Raw genomic sequence first — 14,212 nt, 5'->3', positions numbered from 1 at the left:
TTGAAGCACTGGGGCCAGCTTGTACTACGGTTTGTAATAAAGGCCTCGTCTGAAACGCCAAGGGCGGAATTTTCCTGTCCTGCCTGTCATGGGAATTGTAGCAGGCGGGACAAGACCGTGCAAAGAACCGTTGACAGAATTTTCCAGTCCAGGGGCTAGCGTGGCTAGAAAATCCCACCCCAAGAGTCTTTGTCTGGTTTTCTCGAGAGTGAGAGTGAAGCACATTATTGCAGAATAGCTGGTTTGTTCACAGACATAAGAATAATTAAAGGTGGTAAAAAGTATAATATAATAAAGTTTATTTTTACTTTGTGCTTGGAAAATAAATTCTTCGTAGAGAATAGTTAGTGTTAATTCCAGCTCAAATTCTCAAAAAAAGAAAAAGTTGCCTGGGAAACAAAATTAAAGGATACAAGCAGCTGGAATTACAGCCTTGCCTCATTTCTATGCTATAACATGAACACAGATGCAATTAGACATGGAAAATCCGTAAATTATAAACAAAACAGTAATTTTACCCATTTTTACATTGCATTGTGGGTATTCTGTAAGCACCTGAAAATTAATTATTCTTATGTTTGCAATAAATGTTTGTTCTCTTGTTTCCATTTCACTGACTGTGGAAACAATCATCATTTATCTTATATTTTTTCACAACCATATCACTGTTAGGAACTAAATCACTTACAGAAACTCTACTTGAAATGGGAATTGGGGTAGGTTATATGAAGATGCTCAAAAGTTAATGTGGCTTGTGAAGCACTAAGTACAGCACAAGGTTCACCAAACTAATGCTTAGTTAATCTTTGGAAATCTGTGCCTAGTCTGTTGAGAAACAGATGCAGTAAGATATTAGACGCCTGGTAAGATGTTGCACTACAGAAAAGGTGGTGATACAAACAAAGTCAGTGCTATTGTACAAGTACTATGCTGTACAAGTCCCTTGCAAATTAATTTGTAAAGCTTTTATATTTCTACACATTATGCATTTCAATAGTCTGAAAGATTGCAGCCCATAATACAAGAGTTTGAGGAAGTAGGGATAGTGTCATCACATTTGGGTTTTAGGAGTATGAGAATGGAAGAAGGAAGGAAAAACCAAGGGAAGGAAGCAATGCTACAGCTTTTCATCCTGAGAAATGATGAGGCAGAACAGGATCAATAACTGTACGAAGGTCATTTGAACAGGGACATCTTAAGAACACCAGGCATGACGACCACTAGAGAAATCTAAACTGATTGCAATTGTCTAAAGTATTCTGCCGCTTAGTCTAAATTTCAATCTACATTTCTCAGCTCTGCTGTTCCTTGAAGTTAACCAAGTGAGAGCTACATTTGATAACATTGCAATATTTAACCTAAAACAGGTCTGAACACATTCTGGAAGAAACCACTTAAAGTTCCACCATGTGACATCTATATTCAACACAGCGCAGAGGACTGGATGTAGGATGCTGGATTTGTGCTGATTGAAAGACTGAAAGTTTAAAGGAGCACTAATTTAAAAGCACAAATTAAGGGAAAGATAAAGAAAGAGGGGAAAATTGGGAAAGAGAAGGAAGAAAAAAGTCAGAGTGAAATGAAGAGAACAATAGAACTAATTAAGTTTGGAAAAGTCAGTCTGTCTTTCAATGCCCTTGGTTTTTCATTCTTATTACCTCCTCCAATCGTATTTGATTCCTCACTTTTATCAGCTCCTCTTCGGCTTGTGCTCGGTGAGTTACAGCAGCTGCCTTTAGTCGGCTCAGCTCCTGTTACAGAACAAACTTTAGGATGTTAAGTACAATTTTATAAAATATTATTTTAATGGGTACATTTAGTAACTTCATCAAAATTGAATAGTGGCAAGCTCCCATTTTTCTAAAAATACACCATCTCCAAAAATCACAAAGGAATGACTAAATATAACTGTTAAATGTTTTCATAACCACATTCTTGGTTGCAATTTAGGCTTTCATCAGGTACTTATAATTCAGATTTGTAATAACATGTTCTAGAAGTATACAGTTTATGAACTGAAACTTATACTCTTTTGCATAATATAAATGGACAGCATACCAGAGGATTGGCAAAGACAATTTATAACCACATTGTTACCCACCCAACAACTTAAGTAGCTCATTCCAAAAGGTCTTAAACAGCAAACAATGTTAGGTTAACACTAACAACTGAATTACAAATTTGATAATTGTACACAGGTTCCCTCTCATCAGTTTTTAAATGAAGTAGAATCATAAGAATGTAAGAGCTAGGAGCAGGAATAGGCCACCTCACCCCTCGAGCCTGCTCCGCCATTCATGGCTGATCTTTTTGTGGACTCAGCTCCACTTATTCACCTACTCACTATTCCAACAACAAAAATATGGTTGATCACCACCGTACAAAATTAAAGATTCAGTATAGACATTTCTGTGGCTGTCTCTTTTCATCAAATTAACTACCTGAAACTAATCTTCAATTTATATGCATTCTGTATAGCATAAAATATGATACAGATTTGGTTTTCCATTTTAAGGCATGACAGAACGAGGAAATGGTTGACAATTATGGATGACCCATGAACTATATCCCATTGAAAAGCCTGGCATTTAATGTTCTATGAAGTTGTCATATGCCTTGCAGCTTAAAATTTGGGTCTCTCTTCCCTGACATACAGCTTGTATATTTCACATCATATTTAATTTTATTATCACACTTTAAAAAAAAATGAGCATGCATTTATTTGAATTTATAAATTTGGAATTGATTAATAAAATGAAAATGTGCTGCCCGATTAACTAAATAATTCAAAGCTGTTTGCACTGTTTCAAATATTACCTCCTGCTGTTAGTTGTTCTTATTAATTAACTGAGCGAGATTACAGAGGTTATAGATCCAAAAATTGCCATCTTGTACCAAACATCATCAATTGAATTTAACCTGCTTATAATCCAGTGTCAGTAAAGGAAAATATCAACAAGCAGCATTGAGTCAGAATCATAAGAACATAAGAACTAGGAGCAGGAGTAGGCCATCTGGCCCCTCAAGCTTGTTCCACCATTCAATAAGATCATGGCTGATCTTTTCGTGGACTCAGCTCCACTTACCCACCCGCTCGCCATAACTTTCAATTCCTTTACTATTCAAAAACTTATCTATCGTTACCTTAAAAACACTCAATGAGGTGGCCTCAATTGCTTCACTGGGCAGGGAATTCCACAGATTCACAAACTTTTCTGTGAAGAAGTTCCTCCTTAATTCAGTCCTAAATCTGCTTCCCCTTATTTTGAGGCTACATCCCCTAGTTCTAGTTTCATCCGCCAGTGGAAACAACTTCCCTGCTTCTATCTTATCTATTCCCTTCATAATCTTATATGTTTCTATAAGATCTCCCCTCATAGAGTTTAGAAGAATGAGGGGAGATCTCATTGAGACATATAAGATGATGAATGGGATGGATAGGATAGATGTGGAGAGACTCTTCCCGCTCAGAAAGGACAGTAAGACTAGGGGGCACAGCCTCAAGATAAAGGGGGGGCGGTTTAGAACAGAGTTGAGGAAGAACTTCTTCACTCAAAGGGTGGTGAATCTCTGGAATTCTCTGCCGGTTGAAGTGGTGGAGGCTACCTCGCTAAATATTTTTAAGACGCGGGTTGATGGGTTTTTGATAAGAGAGGGGATTAAGGGTTATGGGGAGAGGGCGGGAATGTGGAACTGAGCCACGACAGATCAGCCATGATCTTACTGAATGGAGGGGCAGGCTCGAAGGGCTAGATGGCCTACTCCTGCTCCTATTTCTTATGTTATGTTCTTATGTTCTTCTGAATTCCAATGAGTATAGTCCTAGCCTACTCCGTCTCTCCTCATAAGCCAATCCTTTCAACTCTGGAATCAACCTAGTGAATCTCCTCTGCACCCCCTCCAGTGCCAGTATATCCTTTCTCAAGTGAGGAGACCAAAACTGTACACAGTACTGTACTGAAGTACTGTACACAGTACTTTACCAGCACCTTACACAGCTGCAACATAACCTCGCTGTTTTTAAACTCCATCCCTCTAGCAATGAACGACAAGATTCCATTTGCTTTCTTAATTACCTGCTACATCTGCAAACCAATTCCTTGAGATTCCTGCACAAGGACACCCAGGTCCCTCTGCACAGCAGCATGCCGCAATTTTTTACTTTTTATTTTAAGTAATAGTCCAGTTTACTGTTATTCCTACCAAAATGAATATTTAAGAACATAAGAAATAGGAGCAGGAGTAGGCCATCTAGCCCTTTGAACCTGCCCCGCCATTCAATAAGATCATGGCTGATCTGAAGTGGCTCAGTTCCACTTTCCTGCTTTTTCCCCATAACCCTTAATTCCCTTGTCTGTCAAAAACCTATCTACCCGTGTCTTAAATATATTTAGCGAGGTAGCCTCCACCACTTCAACGGGCAGAGAATTCCAGAGATTCACCACCCTTTGAGTGAAGAAGTTACTCCTCAACTCTGTTCTAAACTGCCCCTGCACCACCCCCCCCTCTTTATCTTGAGGCTGTGCCCTCTAGTCCTGCTGTCCTTTCTGAGCAGGAAGAATCTCTCTACCTCGACCTCATCCATCCCTTTCATTATCTTACACGTCTCTATAAGATCCCCCCTCATCCTTCTAAACTCCAACGAGTACAGACCCAGTCTATTTAGTCTCTCTTCATAGTCTAACCCCCTCATCTCTGGGATCAGCCTAGTGAACCTCCTCTGCACTCCCTCCAAGGCCAAAATATCCTTGCGCAAGTGCGGCGACCAAAACTGCACACAGTACTCCAGCTGCGGCCTCACCAGTGCCCTGTACAGTTGCAGCAAGACCTCCCTGCTTTTATATTCTATCCCCCTCGCTATAAAGGCCAGCATCCCATTCGCCTTCTTGATCACCTGCTGCACCTGCAGACTGGGTTTTTGCGACTCATGCACAAGGACCCCCAGGTTCCTCTGCACCGTAGCATGCTGCAGCTTTTCGCCCTTTGAATAGTAATGCCTCCTACTATTATTCCTGCCAAAGTGGATAACTTCACACTTGCTAACATTGTACTCCATCTGCCAGGTCCTCGCCCACTCGCTCAGCCTATCCAGATCCCTCTGCAGCCTTTCCACACCCTCCACGCAATTTGCTTTTCCACTCATCTTTGCGTCATCAGCAAATTTCGTCACCCTACACTCAGCCCCCTCCTCCAGATCATCTATATAAATGGTAAATAGCTGAAGCCCCAGCACCGATCCCTGCTGCACTCCACTAGTCACCAACTGCCAATCAGAGTAGCACCCATTGATACCAACTCTCTGCGTCCTATTAGACAACCAATCCTCTATCCACGCTAACACCTTACCCCCAACTCCATGCCCCCTAACCTTCTGAAGCAACCTTTTGTGCGGCACCTTATCAAACGCCTTTTGAAAATCGAGAAACACAACCACTGGTTCCCCTCTGTCTACCGCACTAGTCACATCCTCATAGAGATCCAATAAATTTGTCAAACATGACTTCCTCTTAACAAATCCGTGCTGCGTCTGCTCTATCAAACCATTCCTTTCCAGGTGCCTCGCTATTTCTTCTTTGATGATGGATTCAAGCATTTTTCCAACAACAGACATTAAACTAACCGGCCTATAATTACCTGCCTTTTTTCTGCGACCTTTTTTAAACAGCGGCGTAACATTAGCCGTTTTCCAATCTTCCGGCACTTCCCCAGAATCCAGCGAAGTTTGGTAAATAATCACTAAGGCATCTACTATCACTTCTGCCATTTCCTTCAGAACCCTGGGGTGCATTCCATCCGGTCCTGGGGACTTGTCCACCATCAGTCCCGCTAGTCGATCAAGCACTACCTCTCTAGTGACAGTAATCGCATTCAGGCCCTCAACTCCTACTATCCTTCTATCTTTAATATCCGGATTTAATTTACCAACATTGTACTCCATCTGCCAGACCTTCGTCCACTTGCTTAGCCTATCTATATTCCTTAGCAGACTTTCATTAATGGCCTCTGCACACTTTGCTCTGCCATCCAGCTTAGTAACATTTTAGTGTCATAAAGGTTTACAGCACAGAATCAGGCTCTTTGGCTCAACTTGTCCATGCTGCCCTTCTTTTTTTAAAGCTCCCAAGCTAGTCCCAATTGCCCACATTTGGCCCATGTCCCTCTACTCCCATATTTCCCATGTAACTGTCTAAATGCTTTTTAAAAAACAAAATTGTACCCACCCCTACTACTACCTCTGGCAGCTTGTTCTGCACACTCACCACCCTCTGTGAAAAAATTGCCCCTCTCACCTTAGACTCCCCTACCTTTGGGAAAAGACATTGACTATCTAGCTGATCTATGGCCCTCATTATTTTGTAGACCTCTATAAGATCATCACTCAGCCTTCTACGCTCCAGAGAAAAAAGACCCAGTCTATCCAGCCTCCTCCTTATAACTCAAACCATCAAGTCCCAGAAGCATCCTAGTAAATTTCTTCTCGCACTCTTTTTCTATAATAAAGTGATCAGAACTGTACATAGTATTCCAAGTGTGGCCTTACCAATATCATATTAACATGTCTTTTCTGGTCAATGTCAGGTGGTCCATCTGATTTCATAATCCATTGCACAAATAGCCAAAAAAAACACACTGGACAATCCACATAAGCACACTAACATTTGGCATACAGTTACATATAGTGATAACTCTGACACTTGAGCAACATTAGTATTGTATTCATTTGAGTCTAAACAACCATTAATGGCCTCAAACTGACAAGTCTAGAGGCATGGATTATAGATTATGCAGTGTGGTTGGCTCTTAACTGCCCTCTGAAATGGCCTTGCAAGCCATTCAGTTGTAACAATCACTAAAAAGTCTCAACAAAGAAATGAAACCAGATGGACCACCTGGCATCGACCTAGGCACCAGAAAAGACATGTTAATATGATATTGGTAAGGCCACACTTGGAATACTACGTACAGTTCTGGTCAGTCTATTGTAGAAAGGATATTATTAAACTAGAAAGAGTGCAAAAGAGATTTACTAGGATGCTTCCAGGACTTGATACTTTGAGTTATAAGGAGGAGGCTGGATAGACTAGGTCTTTTTCTTTGGAACATAGGAAGCTGAGTGATGACAAATCTAGAGGCATAGAGTAAGAATTCATGCTCCATAGCACTTCATACAACTCCATGACCATGATGGTTCTTAGTTCTAATATTGAAGCTGTGCTGGCATTAAGAAGCAATCTTTCGGATTTAGTTATTTAGTGACTGCACCATTTGCTGCATATATTTCTTTGGTTTAAGCAGAGGAGCATCTTCAAATTCCAAATCTGGTGTTTACATTTTTAAGTATTAATCCAAAATCTGAATTGCTTACCATATAGTTACTTGGGGCGGAGGCAATGGCCTAGTGGTATTATTACTCGACTATTAATCCAGAAACCCAGCTAATGTTCTGGGCACCTGGGTTTGAATCCCACCATTGCAGATGATGGAATTTGAATTCAACAAAAAAAAATCTGGAATTAATAGTCTACTGATGACCATGAAACCATTGTCGATTGTCAGAAAAACCCATCCTTTAATATTCTTTAGGAAAGGAAATCTGCCATCCTTACCTGGTCTGGCCTACATGTGACTCCACAGCAGTAATGTCGCTGACTCTGAAAAACTGTCCTCTGAAATGACCTAGCAAGCCACTCAGTTGTAACAATTACTACAAAGTTTCAACAAAGAAATGAAATCGGCCGAACACATGACATCAACCTAGGCACCGGAAAATACAATGGCAAAACAAACAGCCCCGTTGACCCTGCAAAGTCCTCCTTACCAACATCTGGGGGCTAGTGCCAAAATTGGGACAGCTGTCTCACAGACTAGTCAAGCAACAGCCTGACATAATCATTCTCACGGAATCATACCTTATAGATAACACCCCAGACACCACTATTACCTGGATATGTCCTGTCCCACTGGCAGGGCAGACCCAGCAGAGGTGGCGGCAGAGTAGTGTACATTTGGGAGGGAGTTGCCCAGGGAGTTCTTAACATTGACTCTGGATCTCTTGAAGTCTCATGGCTTCAGATTAAACACGGGCAGGGAAACCTCTTACGTTGCCAGGTACCGTCCTCCTTCGGCTGATGAATCAGTATTCCTCCATGTTGAGCAATGTCCACGACCAAAAGTGGCTTGGCAGCAGCACTAATGATTAAGCTGGTCAGGTCCAAAAGGATATAACTGCTAGACTGGGGCTGCAGCAGGTGGTGGAGGAACCAACAAGAGGAAATAACACACTTGACCTCATACACAATAATCTGCCGGCTGCAGATGCATCTGTCCATGATAGTATCGGTAAGGGTGACTACTGCACAATCCTTGTGGAGATGAAGTCCTGCCTTCACGTTGAGAATAACCTCCATTGTGCAATGTGGCACTATCATTGTGCAAAATAGGACAGACTTAGAACTGATCTAGCAAGTCAAGACTGGGCATCCATGAGGTGCTCCAGCACAATCTGTAACCTCGTGGTCCAGCATATCCCCATTCAACCATTACCATCAAGCCAGGGGTCAACCCTGGTTCAATGGAGAGTGCAGGAGGGCATGCCAGAAGCAGCACCAGACATAACTAAAAATGAGACATCAACCTGGTGAAGCGACCAAACAGAACTACTTGCATGCCAAATGGCCAAAACAGCAACTGATAGAGCGAAGCGATCCCACAACCAATGTATCAGATCTAAGCTCTGCAGTCCTTCCACATCTAGTTGAGAATGGTGGTGGACAATTAAACAACTCACTGGACGAAGAGGCTCCACAAATATCCCCATCCTCAATGACGGGGGAGCCCAGCACATGATCTAGTGCAAAAGATAAGGCTGAAGTTTTTGCAGCAATCTTCAGCCAGAAGTGCCGAGTGGATGATCTATCTCAGCCTCTTCCAGTGGTTCACAGCATCTCAGATGCCAGCCTCCAGCCAGTTCGATGCACTCCACATGATGTCAAGAAACGGTTGGAGGCACTCGATACTGCAAAGGCAATGGGCCCTGGCAATAGTACTGAAGACATGCTCCAGAACTTGCCGCTCCCCTAGCCAAGCTCTTCCAGTACAGTTACAACACTGGCACCTACACATGTGGAAAATGTGGAAAATTGCCAAGGGCGTCCTGTACACAAAAAGCAGGACAAATCCAACCCGGTCAATTACCACCCAATCGTCTACTCTTGATCATCAGTAAAGTGATGGAAGGGGTCATCAACAGTGTCATCAAGCAGCACCTGCTCAGCGATGCCCAGTTTGGGTTTCGTCAGGGTCACTCAGCTCCTGACTTCATTACAGCCTTGGTTCATGCAGGGATAAAAGAGCTGCATTCCAGAGAGTGACATCCCTTGACATCAAGGCCGCATTCGACTGAGTGTGGCATCAAGGAGCCCTAGCGAAACTGGAATCAATGGGTATTGGGGGCAAACTCTCCGCTGGTTGGGGTCATACCTAGTACAAAGTAAGATGGTTGTGGTTGTGAAGGGTCAGTCATCTCTGCTCCACGACATCTCTGCAGGAGTCCCTCAGGGTAGTGTCCTAGGCCCAACAATCTTCAGCTGCTTCATCAGTGACCTTCCCTCTGTCATAAGGTCTTAAGTGGGGATGTTTGCCGATGATTGCACATTGTTCAGCACCATTTGCGACTCCTCGGATACTGAAGCAGTCCATGTCCAAATGCAACAAGATCTGGACAATATCCAGGCTTGGGCTGACTAGTGGCAAATAACATTTGTGCCACACAAATGCCAGGCAACGACCATCACCAATAAGAGACATTCTAACCACCACCGCTTGACATTCAATAGTGTAACCATCACTGAATCCCCCACTGTCAACATCCTTGGAGTTACCATTGACCAGAAAATCAACTGGACTCACCACATAAACACAGTGGCTACAAGAGCAGGTCAGAGGCTAGGAATACTGCACCGAGTAACTCACCTCCTGACTCTCCACAGCCTGTCCACCATCCACAAGGCATACATCAGGAGTGTGATGGAGTACTCACCACTTGCCTGGGTGCAGCTCCAACAACACTCAAGCAGCTTGACATCATCTAGGACAAAGCAGCCTGCTTGATTGACATCACATCTACAAACATTCAATCCCTCCACCGCCGACGTTCAATAGCAGCAGTGTGTACTATCCAAAAGATGCTATGCAGCAATTCACCAAAGATCCTTAGACAGCACCTTGCAAACCTACGACCACTTCCATCTAGAAGGACAAGGGCAGCAGATACATGGGAATACCACCACCTGCAAGTTCCCCTTTAAGCCACTCACCATCCTGACTTGGAAATATACTGCCATTCCTTCGCAGTCATTGGGTCAAAATCCTAGAATTCCCTCTCTGACAACATTGTGGGTCAACCCACAGAACATGGATTGCAGCGATTCAAGAAGGCAGCTCACCACCACCTTCACAAGGGCAACTAGGAATGAGCAATAAATGCTGACCAGCAAGAGACACCTATGTCCCATGAATGAAGAAAAAAAATGGCAGGTTTGTACTGCAAACATATACTTTGAGACCTGAGCTGAGAATTTCAGTCTCATATAATTTATGATCCTTACTAATTTCACAAGTGGTAAGCCATGTTCGCTTGTTGAATTGGGTGAATCAAATTGGACAATTTGACCATACCACTGCAATTTTTTTTGGGTGGTTATAAGCATAAGATGGACACATTTACGTTTCTATAGCAGCCTTCAATGAAGTACCTTTGAACTGCGGGCAATGTTGTAATGTAGTATAAAAGAAGCTAGTGTCTATTCAACGATTTTCTTGATTTACTATGTAATTGTTGTTCACTCACTGTTTCCAGCTGAATTCGAATATTTTCAAGTTTCTGAATTCTGTCTTGCAATGACCGTTCGCTCTCTTGCAGATGCGCATTCATGTGTTCCTTCTAATTAGATGAGGAAAGGATGCAGAACAAAAAAAATGGAATCCTGTCAATCAGAAAGCCTATATACCAAATATCCTCAGATAGTAGGTTTAAAACTTTCACATTTAAACATTTAAGAGTCTGAACATTGAGATTTTGTTTCTTGCTTCTGCAGAAATGAGTAATAACATTTGTCACTCCAAAACACAGAACCTTTCCAATCCAGAATACTTGGCTTCTGAATCTTCTGAATTCTAGAATGACACTAGAACACAAGTTTATGAACCGGAAAACAACGCTGATATAAATATTTACCTATACAGTAAACAGTGAACAAACATTATAAAGCAGTAATAGAAATCATTTTAATTATCCAAATGCTGTAACTTCTTTGTTTGTACCCACAAAGTACTGTACTAAAATGATGCTGGTGATGTTGAGAATCTGCTCAAAAAAGTTCTGGACAATTGATGTTCCTAACTGGAGCGGTTAGTTTTTATAAAAAAATTGAATTGTCCAAAGTTATGTAATTGCTTCACTTATAGTATATTCAAAGTCAAAGTGTAGACTATAGCTCAGTTCATTTCTAAGCATACTGTATGCTTAAACTTAAAAAAAATCACAGGGTTCAGCATCTTTCAGGAATTCTGAACACTAAGATTTACTTCACCTTCTGACTAATGGCTCTCATTTCATTTTTAATTCCCACCTCTCCTCAACCCTGAAAGGAAGACCACTGTTCTTAAACTGCCTCACTCTTTTAGTTCTTAACACTTTGTATAAATGTACATATTTACATAGTGGAGTATTCCTGTAATGTTGCATTCATGACAAACACAACCTGCAATCTGCTGCCACCTACTGGAATCTATATTGAATCTCTATACTAAGAAAATATAATTTATTTTCATCTCTGCACATATCCAGAGGAAAAACAACTGGCACTTTGGAATAATGTTTTCACTTTTTATTGCAGCACAAGTGAGAATTCCTAAACTAGGAACTATAACATGGAGAGGTGATGGCAAAGAGATAATGTCATTGGACCAGTAATCCATAGACCCAGGCTAATGCTCTAGGGTCACTGGTTCAAAGTGTACCATGGCAGATGGTGAAAATTACATTCAACTAATAAAAAAAGCTACAGTTGAAAACTAGTCTTCACAATAGTGACCATAACTGAAAGGGTTAAAAACCACAGAAGTTTAAAAATCACATAAGCTGTAAGCTGAACCCTGGGAAAACTCAGTGCAAATCACAGGTTTTTACTAAAGTAAGCCCAGATAAGGACTATGTAACTGAAAGATATGCAGCTGCATTTCATATCTGCCTATCAGAATAAGGAACAATGAAAAGGGAGATTGAGATACCATTGGTCAGAGATATTGCTATCATTTCTTGACAATATGACATGCATAAGTTTTAATTGGACATTATACTCTTATGTATACATAATGTAACCATAACTATGATTGGATAGAGATAACTCCTATTTTGTTACTAGTATATGCTAATTACTTGTAATCAAAGCTAAGTCTTTAATTACTTTTGTATTTCTGAATTTTTTACTCTGAATGCCCTGGATGGATGTTCAGAGTCCCAGAGCTGACTAAAGTAAAGGTCATCTTAAACCACTCTGTTTTACTTTGCTTGGCTACTTGAGGGGAACAATAGTTTTTAAATACAACAAGGAAACTATCATAAAAGTAATTATCATCAATTGTTGTGAAAACCCATCTGGTTCACTTATGGCCTTTGACCTACACTTGGTTAAATCTTAGCAACCCTTAGACAGCCCAGCAAATGACTCAGTTGTACCAAACCGCTAAAGAAATTTGAAAAGGACTAGAATTAGATGGATCTTTCATGTCAGTATTGGTAAGAATGAAGTCCCATTTTCATACTTCACCCTCGCACAGAGCATACTCTCCATCATGTGTGGCATTACCACTGAACTAAATGATAGATTCAGAATAGATCTAGCAATTCAAAACTGGGCATCCTTGAAGCACTGTGGGCTATCAATAGCAGTATCAATCACAATTTGTAATCTCATGGCCTGGCACATCCTCATTCTGCAATTACCATCAAGCCAAGGTTCAGAGTGTGCCAGACACATGCCAAGAGCAGCAGGAGACATATTGAAAATGTGATGTCAACCTGAAGATACAACGAAGGGCTAATTGCATTCCCAATACTGGGAGCAGCAAGCGACAGACAAAGCTAGCAATTCCACAACCAATGGATCAGATAAAAACTCTGCAGTCCTGCCAACTCGAGTTGTGAATGATGGATGACAATTAAGCAACTAATTGGAGGGGAAGCTCCACAAATTTCCTCATCCTCAATAACGGTGGAGCCCAGCACATTAGTGCCAAAGACAAGGCTGAAACATTTGCAACCACCTTCAGCCAGAAGTGACAAGCAGAAGATCCACCTCAGCTTCCTCCTGAGGTTCCCAACATTAAAATGCCATTCATAGCACGAAAAGGCTAAAAGGTACTGGATACTACAAAGGCTATGGACCCTGACAACTACCTGGCAATAAACTAGAGCTCAAAAACTAGCCTCGCTCCTAGCCAAGTTGGTCCAATACAGTTACAACACTGGTTTCTATGTGACTATGTGGAAGATTGTCTAGGCATGTCTTCCACAATAGGAAGCACAAATCCAAACTGGCCAATTACCACTGTAACAGCCTTATCTCGATCAACAGCAAAGTGATGGGGGTGTCAACAACAGTGTTATTAGGCTGCACTTACTCACTGAGGCTCAGTTTAGGTTCAGGCCTTATCGCCTGATCACATTTCAGTTCCTGGCCCAAACATGGCAAAATAACTGAACTCCAGATGTGAGGCGAGAGCGACTGCCCTTGAGATCAAGGCAGCATTTGACCAGTTATGGCCGGTGACTAGTGGAGTTCTGAAGGGGTCAGGGTTGGGACCACAGCTTTTCATGCTCTCAATGATCATTGATAACATTGAAATTAATATTAATGATAACATTAATATTCATCAATGATCTAGATGAAGTAACAGAGAATTGTGGCTGAGTTTGCAGATGTTACAAAGATAGGTGGAGGGACAGGTAGTACTGAGGAGACAGGGATGCTGCAGAAGGACTTGGATAGGATAAAGAAGTGGGCAAAGAAGTGGCAAATGGAATACTTCCTCCTTACTGCTACTGCCTCCACAATTTCTTCAGTTATCTCCTTCAGAACTCTGAGGTGTAGTCCATCTGGTCCAGGTGGCTTATCCAACTACAGACCTTTCAGCTTCCCTAGCACCTGCT

General features: G+C 41.7%; 1 protein-coding gene across 3 annotated transcripts in view; it reads right to left on the bottom strand.

Moving 5' to 3' along the window:
- The window catches only part of lrrc45 (leucine rich repeat containing 45), a 67,919-nt gene that overhangs the window by 11,568 nt on the left and 42,139 nt on the right, over positions 1 to 14,212 (bottom strand). For all 3 annotated transcript variants that reach the window (XM_080208834.1, XM_080208835.1, XM_080208836.1), the window contains 2 exons: positions 10,850 to 10,942; positions 1,659 to 1,751 (listed from right to left, as the gene is read on the bottom strand). In XM_080208834.1, coding sequence (XP_080064960.1) covers positions 1,659 to 1,751; positions 10,850 to 10,942 — 186 coding nt within the window. The remainder of the gene's footprint in view (positions 1 to 1,658; positions 1,752 to 10,849; positions 10,943 to 14,212) is intronic.

Source organism: Carcharhinus amblyrhynchos, chromosome 21 (assembly GCF_965287045.1).
Source record: "Carcharhinus amblyrhynchos chromosome 21, sCarAmb.v2.hapA, whole genome shotgun sequence".
NCBI classification, from domain to species: domain Eukaryota; kingdom Metazoa; phylum Chordata; class Chondrichthyes; order Carcharhiniformes; family Carcharhinidae; genus Carcharhinus; species Carcharhinus amblyrhynchos.
This window is presented reverse-complemented; position numbering and strand designations above follow the sequence as displayed.